The sequence below is a fragment of the Alosa alosa genome, chromosome 1 (genome assembly GCF_017589495.1).
Source record: "Alosa alosa isolate M-15738 ecotype Scorff River chromosome 1, AALO_Geno_1.1, whole genome shotgun sequence".
Lineage (NCBI taxonomy): Eukaryota > Metazoa > Chordata > Actinopteri > Clupeiformes > Clupeidae > Alosa > Alosa alosa.
Window position 1 is genome coordinate 24,628,245 of NC_063189.1, and position 13,146 is coordinate 24,641,390.

The window sequence follows — 13,146 nt, forward strand, 5'->3', positions numbered from 1 at the left end:
ACCAGGCCTACTGTATGTCAAAAGCAGGCTCGGATGAAGCTGGGAAGGATTAAAAACACGGTTTCCACAATCATGTAATCAAGAGTGATAATCATGATATTTGAAATGAAAACGGTAATTATTATCATCAACATTTTTATCACGGTTTACCATTATAGCGGTAATCGTTACATGCCTAGCTGAGAAACAAATAGTTCGCAACACACGCTGAACTTGAATCAAACATTCTTTAGAACACAGCTGATCAACCGTCTGCCTTCACTTTTGAATGGAAATTATTCAGAGATTCTTAGACGAAAACAATAACCGGTAGAACTTTGGGAATTCCCATTCAAGTCAATGGAGCGTTCTACTTGCATTGTGAAGAGCCATATAATAAGTAAGGGATAATGGCCGGCGAGGTGTCCATTATCAGAAATAAATTTACGACGCGGAGGCATGAACCGTCCGACGCAAGTGGAGGACGGTTGCTTTCGCCAAGTCCATTTATTTCTGATAATGGACGCATCGAAGGGCATTATCCCGTTTATACCATGGTCACTTACGAAATAAATAAATATGAAATCAATTATTAATACTAAATGAGTTTTAGAGCTAAAATCGTTCGTTTTTTCAGCTGTTTATCGAAACGCTGTGGAATGTTGATAAGTCACAGCTGAGCGGACTAACTCAGGCGTTGTCAAGCAACATCATAATAATTTTATAGGTATAGTATATCACTTTTTAAACGAAACCCTTTTCCACCTACACCATGGTATAACAACAGATAATGTAATGTGGGTGCTGCACCTCAGTGGTGGTTGTCGCCACCTCACCCCCACCCCACCACTCCCCTTAACTGTAAAGTGTGTTGGGTACATGGAAAGGTTCTATATAAATGTAACATGCTGTTTATGGTAATGTGTGCTGCTGACTTACATTGCAGTAGATCCTTTTCTGCACCCCATAACGAAGAACCAGCACATCAAAGGACTGGTCAAGCATTCCCATCACCATGGCCTCAGACTCCAAAGGACCACTCTCCTACCAGAGGATTAGAGGACACTGTGTGTGCCTGTGTATTCGTATGTGTGTGTGCATGTGTGTGAATGTGCATGTGTGTGTGTGTGTGTGTGTGTGTGTGTGTAACAAATTACCTTAACAAAGACACTGAAGAAGAGCTCGCTGCTTAGCTCCTGAACCCTCTTTGAGGCAGTCTTCTTGTCGTTGCAGTGAGTTGCCTGTTTGTGAACCTCCTCTCCAGTGAGACCCAGACGAGAGCCTGCCCCTGTAAACACACACAGAGGGGCGAGTGAGCAAGTGTGTGTGTGCACAGAGATTGGAGTGATGAGGATGTAAGAGACTGATGAGAGGGTGGGCAGATGGGAAGAGGACTGAGAAGAGAAGATGGAGTGGACAGCAGGGAATAGCAGCAGTGTGGGAATGAAATGCCAGACAGAAGGCCCTCTTTCTGATCTGGCCAATTCTACCCATCTCTCTGAGGAACCTTTTTTGTGCAGCAGTACACATGCATCTTTAGTTATTCACCTGCTGTTCTGGCGCTCACACTAGGGAGTGGCCCCATTCCATTCATGTACACAGATTCAGCCACAGTTCTCAAATTTCAAGAGACGTCTGTGACTGAGTCTGTTTACATGATTGGAAACAAACTGATCAAGAATTCAAATCTCAGAACATTAGCGTGATGAACAATAGTGAAAACACATAATTTGTGCAATCCTCACAGAAATATCAAATTATTGCTGCCCCGTTTTCACCAAGTTCCACGTTTGGCAGACACTCATGTGGGGGGAGTATCGCAGACAACAGGGACCAATGGCTCTCCTAACCTGATCGGTTAGAGCAAGGGTGATGAAACAGCACAATTTGATGAGCAATGTTACAGAGTAATGTTGTTTGGGCACTTTCCCATTCCATCATCAGTCGGCAGCTTACAGCGCCCATCCAATAAGAACACTATGAACCGGTTCTAAGATTGTTTTGCAACATTGCTCACAAAGTTGTGCCATGTATCATCATCACCTTAAATGGTGTCTAAACAGACTCACCGATAGATGCCGCTAGAAGCCGATGGACAATGACATCAGCGTAGCGTCTGATGGGCGATGTGAAGTGAGTGTACAAGGGCACATTCAGCGCGTAGTGGCGAAAGAGGGTCTCGTCCTTCAGCACGCCCGTGCAAAAATACACCGCCATCTGAAGAGGTGGCAGAGAACACAGAACGCTTTCTCAGTAAGCGGAGTACTTTCACATTTACTGTCACTGAATGGCAGAGTACACATTTGACTTTGAATGTCATGTTTAAGTTTCAAAATATTTTTACGTGTCATAAGAGAAAGGGTAGAACATGAGGGTGGAGTACACATTCGTAGCTAACACAACTATGCAGCTGATGTATTGTGCTCTTTAAAACCATTCAAATAAATACAAATAAATAAATTAACAAAACTAGTGCCATTTTATTCAATGGTTATGGTAATGCATAGTTAACAAAATGTCAACTGACATTTTTTTTAAGCTTTAGGATCTGCAGTCAACAACTATTTCCTATTGAACAAACCCAGCTACACAGGTTTAAGAACACAAGGTGAGGCAGTAACCAAGCTCTAACCTGCATAGGTCTGGAGCACATATTTGTGAGGACTTCTTTCCTGGCGCTGGTGTACTCGTCGTTGCCCAGGGTCTCGTGCAGACTATTCTGTTCAGACAACACAGAGACAAGCATGGAGACAAACCTGGTAGCGCACTGCAAAAACTACCGCAAATACAGGACACAGAACTGCCAAACATGCCCCTTCAACAATCTCTATGCCTCGTACTAAAGATGTACGCCAGGGCAATGTTTCTGTGGAGGCAATATTTTGTTTTACAGTGAATCAAAGCTATTGGACATGCTAAGCCTCACGTTTCCTGTGTCCCGTATCACTGCCATGATGTGCAAAATAGTTCCACCAAATGTACCAGTGCACTGCTTACTGACTGTCAGTAATGGCAGAAATGGTGTACACAGGACAGGCTTAAAAAAAAACAGGACACTGTGTCCACTGTAACTGGACAGCCTGTACAGATTATAGACATACATGCTACAGACGTAAATGTGTACAAGTGGAGGTGCTCACGTGCAGGGCTCCAGCCGAGGAGAAGTCGATGTTCAGACCCATCTGGTCACAGAACTCCTGCAGGTCGTCGATCATCTTGGTCTGGGGGGGAGGGTGCCGTCGGAGGAGGGCCAGCTCAGGGAAGGTGCGGTACAGCTGGTGGGCAGTGGCCATGTTGGCCAAGAGCATGAACTCCTCCACCAGCCTGCAAGACAGGTCATACAATCACATCGGCTGCAAAGAAACAAGCCCATTCTGAGAGTCTTTTGCTTTGGCCAATGTACAAAGTTCAGTGTTTTGACCAATGGTCTAAATTATCACCCACAGTTAGCAAAGGATCATCACTTTATGATATTAAAACAGATTGCTTATTTGCAGCTTATAAAAAGAAGCACATGAAATTACAAATGTGCCATGTTTTTTTGGTTTTTGCACCACACTGCATCTTTAATCAGGAAGGCCTGTGACTCACTTGTTGCTGTCCCTGTACTGGTAGATGTAACAGCCCTGGGGCATCCCAGACTCTCGGTCCAAAGTGAAGGCCAGTTTTAGCTGCAGGACAGACAGGATAGAACATCATCATCATCTCAACAGGCCGTTCTTTATCCTCAGAACAAATCTTTGTGGTGCTGACATACATGCTTATAGGGCTGTCACTTTACGTTCAAAAATCGACTGCACAATCGATTGGACCAAACAACACAAGTTTCGAAAACTACAATAGGGAATCGATTTTAACCAAATATGTACACTATTAATTTGAAACGAATAAAACAAATAAAAAAGAAAGATGTAACAAAATTCACAAACAAGAATATAAGAATATAAAAGAATTCCGAAGTGCAGTAAGCATTGCGAAAGCTAAAAAGAAAATTCTCACCAATTTTACGCACCGGAAACAGCTGTTTCAATCAGCTGCTGTGCTGCTCGCGTTTTGCCAAAAAATGGGGGACAACGCGATCAACCTGTGCGACATGTAGAGAGACGAGTGATAGGCCCTAATAACTTGAGGAGTTCGATGTGGAAGTACTTTGGATTTTTGGTATATCAAACTATGGAGAAGAACAAAGCGGTAGGCTACGCAAACTGTGCAATCGAAGTTCTACGTGAGGCTAAATTTGTTTGACATTTCTAATCGTAAACACAGACACAGCTACGTTGAAGCCTGCAGTCATGTTTGTCACTGATGTAATGGCAGTCCACTCAGCTTATTGTTTTTCGAGAATGTTGCACTCCTGTTTGTCATTGTGCACGAAACTTCACGCCAATAAATCAGAAATATTGCTGGCTTGCGTCTACAAGCGCCCTCTTTACGTTCGTCCTAATGCCTGTTAGTTGTTTGTGGATTGGCCTATATTTGGCGTTGAAAATGGAAACGTCTTTAGACATAAAAAAATCGATTTTACAATCGATTCAATGAACACTTAGTCTGTGATTAATCTTGTAGTATAGTACACTGGGGAATACAACTGCGTAACCCTTAGAATTCCCCCTCTGTCACTCAATGGGTGAATGGACAGCCAAAAAGACTGTGTTTAAGATACTCCTTCGAATGATCTTGGCCTTGATTTAAACCTGTTCACAACACAGCCAGCAACACTATTATCCTCTCAGCCACATATCCTCTAGATGCTGATCATCTGATCGACATGGACAGGAGCTGACTGTAGGCTAAAAGTAAGACAGCAGAGACAGCAATAACCTCTGTGAGCAGTGATGACACACAGGTGCTCATAGGAGAGGGCCGTGTATATGAGTGATGACAGAAGAAAGCCTGATAAGGGGAAATGTGTTTGTGCGTGCGTGCGTGCTTGCTTTAGGGGAGGGCAGAACTCTGAGAACTCACTCATGTTCATGAAATTGAGCTTGATTAGATGTAGTACTTTCTCGGTTATGACTAAATACTATGTAATGGAACTTTAAGGACTAGGTATGTCAACAGAACATTGGGAATGACACTGTGCTGACAAAATGCCGGACAACAACAGCTGGACAACAACAACCAAGAGGGCCGGCACAGCCTCAAGTTGCAGGATAATGTAGACACTGTGAGGGCTGCAAGGATGACTGACTGGCACTCAGAATCAACAGTGGCGTCAGCTGCCTGCTCACCACCAGGACTACAATCACGTCTTTCTTTCACGGTTTCAACGGTTGCAAGCATACAAAAGCAACAGCAACGCATGCAGTGATGCACACAAGAGCGATCAGGGGAAACACCCAAATTGTACAGCACAAGACACCTTACAGTACGCTGCCCGTTAAGACATTTCAAACGATTCTATGTTTGGCAGACAGCCACGAGAGCTAGGATTCCCAGAAAACAGGGGTCGATTGTTCTCCTGCTCACCTGATCGAGCCGCAGAGCCCCTCCTTCAAAGCGCTGCGCTCTCAGCCGCTTGGCGATTGCGTGCAGGTTCAGCACGGCCTGGTGGATCTCGTCGATGGGGTGCTCCGGGTCGCAGGGTGGAAGCTCCTCAACGGTGAAGAGCTTGTCCGGGGCGTCGATCATGCTCTGGGCGTGGTCGTAACTCAGCTTGATGCAGGAGCGGATCACAGAGCGACCGAACCACTCGCTCAAGATCTGAGGAGAGAGAACAGAGAAGATCATCGTGGGATTTAAACAGAGGAGTTAGTGTTGAATAATCTTTTACTTTTTTAGATCAGGAGATGAATAAATAAATAAACCAGATACACAACCAATTCTGCGTGGAAGTATATTTGTATTAATGTATTTTGGCAAGTAAATTTTAAACTGCTACAGCAAAATTCCCTGATATTCCATGCCCCAAAAATGATAAAAAAAAATCCCCTGACTTTCCAGAATTCCATGATATTCCAGAAATTCCATGACCACTGGGAACCCTGTCCAAAATTCCCAAACTAGGCTAAAGAAAGCACTTTGGGCTTGTCTATCATACAAGATAAAAGACTCAAACACTGGACAGCCTAAGCTCAAACAAGACTTCCTACCTTGCCCTCAGGAGAAAGCTTCCATATGACAGAGAAAGTGAGTCGATCCGTCAGGGGGTTAAGGCTACACAGCTCCTCACATAGAAGACGTGGCAACATAGGAATCACCTGTGTGAGGCAAACATGAAAATATAATCAAACAATAACAAACAATGCCATGGCAATACAGTGTCTAGAATGCACTAATGTCTACATTCATTAATGTACATTCATGTCTGCTTGGAAAACAGAACTTCTGATATGTTGTGAACAGGTAAACAAACAGCCTTTAAGGTTGCTGAGTGAAATAAAGGAACACACACACATTCAATTATTGTGACAAGTTTTTAATTGGAAGACTCCTTCACCTAGCCACTCTCATTTACCCTTGAAACTCTGGGATTGACGCAAAAGATGAGTGCCTGGAATTTACCATAGTAAAATAGAACAAACATACACAGCATGTGAAATGTTGAAATAACAAACAAATGAATTACCTTCTGAACCAAATAAACACTCGTAGCTCTTCTACTGGCAATAAAATCCAGTGCATTTCCCTCTTCAACAAAATAACTGACATCTGCAATATGAACTCCAACCTCAAAGTTCCCTGCGTAGAAATGAAAAATGAAATAAACAACAAGGCTACAGAGAAATAACAAATGTCTTACTTTAATATTATAAATAATAGAAAGACAAGTAGAACTGCATACCATCGGGTAGCTGTTTGCAGGACAAGGCATCGTCTAAATCTCTGGCAGTAGCTGGGTCAATTGTGAAAATGCATTCTTTTCTGTATGTAATAAACAGGGAGAGAGGGGTTAGATTACTTCAGTGTTTAGTCTTACCACAAGCATTTACATAATAAATAGGTCTGACAATCCTATGATGAACCCTAACTCCAGTCTAGTTAGACAGTATCATGAACAGTCCAGTTTCCTGTATAGTTCTTGGTGGTGATGGAAGTTTGAATGTGAATGCACCCTCAAAGACACTTATGATGATTTTATTCCTATCAAATTCATTGAATTCAATATGCTATAGAATATTTAGGGGGTGACTAAACTAGGAAAGCCAAGTACTTCGCACCATGAAGACTCTTCACCTTAAATCTCGCCTCCTGGCAATCTCCTCAGGTGGGATGGTCCATGGTAGAGCCTGGGGCAGACAGGCCAGGACGTCATCGGAGAACTCTGAGAAGTCAACGTCATACTCCATGAGGATGCCCTCTGTCTCTGGCTCGATCTCTCCCGCCTGACCCAGGGTCTTGGCGAGGCGCCTACACACAAATGTGCACAAAGAGTTTAAAAACGAATAATGTTTTTTTGTCGGTAAAAACAAAACACTTACTGTATAGTGAAAACAACCTCCACTGCCTTTAGTTCTAGCTCAAACCTTCACCTACCCCTCAGCAAAGTTGTTATCTGCTGGCCAGTGAGTGATCCGACAGACAAACAGCGTGTTAGCATAGTCCCCTGGACGGGACACGAAGTCTGCCGGACAGTCCGCAAGCGGAACGTTCACTCGTGGGACACGATGGTCCACGGGGGCGAACATGGCAAAGTTCTTATCCGGGAGAAACTTAATGAAACCTGACGCTGCCCGAGAGTGTTTCTGCTCCACGATGTAAACCACCTAGAACACACACAACAAAGACAGTGCCAATGCACAGAAAAGTATTTCTGAGGTTTATTTTCCTGTCCATGGCTAAAGATGGAATGACCGGTGGGGGACAGTATAGTTTCCTGGACACGGCATGCATGCAGTCATTACATGGTGCGGACTCACTGCACCACATGTCCACAACAGCAAAACTGGTACACTTTGGAGACACAAATGCACACATATATGCATCCGCGTTATGGGTACACAGACATTTGGACTGTGCTATACTTCAGCCGATTTGCTGATGGCTCTAAGGGCTTAAGTGTAACTGAAGGACTGGCAGTTGGTCATGGGAAAGTCTCTGAATAATGCTTGAGGTGTACCTTGATATATCTATTTTTGTCTCTGGTACTGATTTGTCTTAACAGATCATGAGTTCAACGAAACACTAACGAAGGAAGGTGCCAACTTCACAATCCCAGTCAAACGCTAATGGTGCGTCATCAATATAGTAGATGTTGTGCCCTCTGATGTGTTATAACACTTAAGGGTAGGTTAGTGTTGGGCATCAGTACATGCATGTGAGGTTTGCCAATGTAGTTTGGTCCCCAACCAATAGTGCACATAATTTAACATCTTGGCATGACAAAGCTACCATCCCCTTTACTCAGTCTTACAGAAAAAATGCTTAAGAAACATAAAGTTTAATTTAAAGTATTCATTTAACAAGTATTCCATTTTTGTTCTGAAGAACAAGGAAAGTTTAGACCGCTATAAATATTGGGCTTACCTTCCCTGTCCTCTGAAGCACCCGCTCAGTAGAGGCCCGTGAGTTACAGTCATGGTCAGCTTTTTGTGGGGTATCTGGAGCTACACACATTCATTCAGAATTAGTTTGCATAAGTATGTCAAGGTGCAGCATACATATAGTATATCTGACAGACAAAGTAAAGAATACATGGCCAGCCAAGATTTACACTAAATGATGAATGCCTTTTAGGTATTATGATATTTTGATGACAAACCAAAGTAAAAACAGGCTAGATCCCCCCACACAAAATATCCCTACATCACAATCTTGGGATAAATCTACCTGGTATGGTTACATGGTATCTAAAACTATTTGAGCACTCATATGCCGCAGAAGTGGCCTAAGTGCATCCAGCATTAATGTTTAAACCACATGTCTCTGTGAGCACAGGATGAAGGTGGAAAGACACCTTTTCCTTGAAGACTGATGTTACGAACACCCTGAGCCAAACCGTCTTCATCACCACTGTACTGAGCTTCTACAATGACATCAGGGGTGGGGGAGGGCTCTGTTGTTTTGAGCTTCAATGGTGTCTGTCCAAGAGCACTTTGGGAAGTATTCAGTCCTTCAACATCTGCTTCTGACTTTAACACCTACATAGCAAGACCGCAGCATCAATTTAAAATCCTCAGAAACATATTATTACTCCAATAACAAGTCCATGTAATATAAATTTCATATATTTCATTAATCTTCTACACCAAGAATAAAAGAAGTGTGAGACTGCCTTTAAAGCAGAAATCCGGTGATTTTTCACGTAGATTAGCAACACAACCTAGGTAAAACCGATTGTTTACAGGTTTTTGTTTTTTTTGTCATACCGAAAGTACTCAGTGACCATGAGAAACGGAGATCGGTGTGAAAAATCGCCGTATTTCTGCTTTAAAGGCAGAGATGAGAAATTACCTTCCACTGTTCAGGGGGGAGAACCTGCACCACTACCACATCTCCAGTCAGTGCCCTGTTGCGAGACACAACTCCATCCAGAAATATATCTGCTGTGCCATCCTGTAGCATGGTAGATTCCAGTTAGTCATCACTTACCGACTGGATATTTTCAATATCAGGGTAAGCCCTTTGTTTCACAAGGTATAAAAATTATACCTTGAAATATCATTATTCATGAATCTATTTGTTTGTTTAATCTACATCCACTGAGGGATTAAAAATGTTTCATGGTAAATGGTCATTCTTAGATATTCTTGGTATACTTGTTATAGGTGTGTTGGAGTTGACATCTGAAAGAAATCGCCATAATGTTAAATATTTGTATACAATGTGTAGTGTTTATTATTGTTCCTTGCCTTTGATTAATCGGTTATGTAAGACTGGTTAGGTAAGTTGCATCATTATATACTGTAGTGTACTATTTATAGCATATATAGTTTATATATGTGTTGGGAGTGGACAAAAACTGTCTGACTGAAAACAACAATACAAGTTTTACAACTATAGCAGTTTTTATGATATTCAAATTTGTGGACATTTTGTTGTTGGACTATTACTTAGTTTGATGCACATCTGAAGTTTCCTTATTATTGCTAAATATTTTCAACCCGGTCAGTTATATTTCTGATTTCAAATTCCCACCATTTCCGTTAAATGATTATTCCGTTTTATGATTATTCTGTGCTTTATTTGACATCACAATTATAATTACAGAATGCCCTAGTGTGGTCCTGTTTTCTGCCTTTCTTCATCACAGGATGAAAATGACTGGAAAATGCGTTTTGCACCAACAAATGCTTTTTATCTGGTTGTTTTCCCCCCCTTATGAGCCGGTAAGTCTCCAGACAAGTATTCAATAAAATCGCATATTTTGAGGTAGACATGTTTGCAGATAATGTCAAACGCTTATCCTGATTGTGAAACTATCCGAATACACTTTAACAAAACATACATCTGTAGTAACAAACTATAGACACACAAATGCAGGGGAGTCTCAAAAAAACATTTTGGAGAAATACTCACTGGAGATGGAACAAATGCCTCTTGGAATTTTCTAGGGTTGATTCTTAGTGACCCCTAAATAAGAAAAAAAAAAAAGATCAATTGGTTATAAATATGCACTTGCAAACAAAATATAACTACTTATGTAGAAAAGAATGCACCTGAATGAGTTCTCCTCTTTTCAAGCCAGATGAAACATCATGAACACTCATGTATTCTTCGAAAACCCTCTTTTTTGATCCTCTTCCTCCCCTAGTCTTTTTAGCTTTTTCATTAGAACACATATTTGACCCTAAAACGCAAAGAAGTAAACACAAGTTATGACTTAATCAATGTATAACAGGTACAACACATTCTGTAACAGGCCTATGTTAAAATGAAGGCATTTAATTTCTCAACCTCACCCCAAAAAACTAAGTGAATACTGTTGTATCTAAACAACATTACCTTGTGGTTTCTGGTTTTTAAGAGGGGTTGTAATGTTTGCTTCACACCCCCAATCATTCTCTGAACCGAGAGCTGCATCCAGCTTATTCTCTGCATTAGCCTTAGAGGCACTCTTTTTCTTTGCCTTTTTCTTGCTCTGGTCCTTTCTGGTCTTTGCGTCATTTTCAAGAGGCTGCTGAGAGTTACATTTTGAGCCCAAAGCTGTGTCTTCCTCTGTATTATGCCTCTGTGAGCTTCCTTTGTGATTCAAGACTTCACCTTTCTGCTTGCTCCCTTGGTGATTGCCTTCATCTAAATCTACGATTCCATCTAGATTGGACATCTCATCTCTCCAGTTTTCGTGGTTATGCTTTCTGTCTACAGGGGACTGCTCTTGTCTGATAGATTTCTCCAAACATTTTCCCTTTTTGTTCTGACGTACTGAGGTGTCACTTGAATCTGCACACTCAATAAAAGGTGGTCCTCGTGTCCTCCTGTTTTTATCACCTGGAAAGCACGCGGGTGGATGTTGCGGACCGGTCTCATCATCGTGTATCAGTGATGTTGGCTGAGAAAACTGTTCCAGGTAAGATCGGAATTTGATGCTTTGGTGTTGACTGAGCAGCCTGGCATAGGCATCTTTTTGAGACGGTATGGGATGTTGATCGCGTTTCGCTTCTCGGGAGCGCGCGGAGGATCTCCCTTTCATAGATTCCATTATATTCGCTTATAAAACCTGGAAATATACAGCAGTCAAGTTTACCATGACCATCAGACGGTGACAACTTTATAACCTTACACAAGAACACTACTAGGGATAGCATGACCTCTAAGTCCAGTCATTACTAGTCAAATGACTAGCGTTAACGTAACAGACAAATTGTCACTACTTAACGATAACAGACAAGTGTAACGTTAAAAAGTTAAAGAGAAAGCAGGATGACCGGTGCCATTAGGTAACGTTAACCTAATGCTGCTAACGTTAACGTTACCGATAGCAACACACGATTGTTCGGTTAGCTAACGAACCATCATATCGATAGCCATCGTGAAAATAACCTGTACACGGGTTTCATTGACTTAATTTACCACTTTTCACGGGCATGATATTGTAATGCTCGCACATATGCAACTATGACTTGCCTGGTCGATGACTAACGCCAACTTGTATTTCAGTTTGTAGCGCAGCTCTCGATAACAAACCTGCTCTTCCGGGGGAGAGGTCATTCAGAAGCGTTGCATGCTGGGACTCAGAGTTTTTATACGCCGTCTCACCCTTCTTTTACTGTCTATGCGTCTCACCTGTCTGCTTGATGACCGCAAAGATACTTTAGTTTAACAAAGAGTTGATGTAGTATAACTAGTAGACTAGCCTACATTATGAGGGAGTGATCCATTTGTGTTATTTACACTGTTGATTTGTCAACCAATAAATTAAATGGAGCTTGAAATGTAGAAATGATGTGTAGCCTATAGCTGCAGGAAAGTGGCACAATTAAGACAGTATAGTCATAAAGTGGCAGTGGTATGAGAATGAGCAACGGTGCCATGTATGAGCAGATGCATTTTAAATGCAGAGGGTTCAACTAACTCCCCCATTATGGATGGTATGATATTCATATTAATTATTGTATTATTAACTAATATCTAAATGTTCTGATTGAATTGACTTATGTTCCTGAATAAGAAATATAGAGCAGAAATAGGAGGCAATATTCCCTAACCAATTAGAAACAGCACTATCTGCTGGTAAAGGTAAAAGAGAAATAGCTGATTTTCTGACTGTCATGACATTACACATGACACAAGTATTTTATTACCTGATTGACATCCTGGGTAAAGCCAGAGGAACCTGTTGAATAAATTTGAATTTACTCCGCAGATCTGTCTGGAGATCCCGCCATTGAAGCTGACAAATCACCAAAAACCCAGGAACCAGTCACAACCAGCATGGGGCGGCATTATATTAAGACAGACAGAGGAGTATAGTAGTGCTGTTCAACACAACCAATGGCTGCACTGAAGGCATCAGTGATATATGATATAGATTTTTCTTTGAAATTGAGTAAACAACTGCATTTAAAACAAAGATGCATTTGCTATACTTCTGAAAAGACTGGGTTTAAGTTTAATTTCTACATTACACCCCTTGGAAGTGAAACTGGAAGTGAATTAAGATTACACTGATTTGTAAAAATGCTCTTATATCAGTGGTTCTTCCCAAAAACCAAGGCCTCTCTGAGAAACCACTTCATTTGAACATGAAAGTTTAAACAGACATCAAGTGGATGGACCCCTGTGCTT

The 13,146-nt window shown here is 41.7% G+C and overlaps 1 protein-coding gene across 2 annotated transcripts in view; it reads right to left on the reverse strand.

Moving 5' to 3' along the window:
• dis3l2 (DIS3 like 3'-5' exoribonuclease 2) overlaps positions 1-12,067 on the reverse strand; it is a 13,727-nt gene extending 1,660 nt beyond the window's left edge. Inside the window, exons 1-19 of one of the 2 annotated variants that reach the window (XM_048238381.1) lie at positions 11,986-12,067; positions 11,350-11,578; positions 10,578-10,708; positions 10,438-10,491; positions 9,373-9,474; positions 8,876-9,059; positions 8,446-8,525; positions 7,456-7,685; positions 7,156-7,329; positions 6,764-6,843; positions 6,548-6,660; positions 6,072-6,179; positions 5,449-5,682; positions 3,571-3,650; positions 3,120-3,303; positions 2,612-2,698; positions 2,049-2,196; positions 1,137-1,267; positions 919-1,023 (exon numbers count right to left, since the gene is read on the reverse strand). In XM_048238381.1, the coding sequence (XP_048094338.1) occupies positions 919-1,023; positions 1,137-1,267; positions 2,049-2,196; positions 2,612-2,698; positions 3,120-3,303; positions 3,571-3,650; positions 5,449-5,682; positions 6,072-6,179; positions 6,548-6,660; positions 6,764-6,843; positions 7,156-7,329; positions 7,456-7,685; positions 8,446-8,525; positions 8,876-9,059; positions 9,373-9,474; positions 10,438-10,491; positions 10,578-10,708; positions 11,350-11,560 (2,436 nt within the window). In that variant the 5' untranslated portion in view covers positions 11,561-11,578; positions 11,986-12,067. Of the gene's footprint in view, positions 1-918; positions 1,024-1,136; positions 1,268-2,048; positions 2,197-2,611; positions 2,699-3,119; positions 3,304-3,570; positions 3,651-5,448; positions 5,683-6,071; positions 6,180-6,547; positions 6,661-6,763; positions 6,844-7,155; positions 7,330-7,455; positions 7,686-8,445; positions 8,526-8,875; positions 9,060-9,372; positions 9,475-10,437; positions 10,492-10,577; positions 10,709-10,863; positions 11,579-11,985 lie in introns of both variants that reach the window. The other variant, XM_048238373.1, reaches the window with a different exon arrangement.
• Between the last annotated feature and the right edge of the window lie 1,079 nt (positions 12,068-13,146).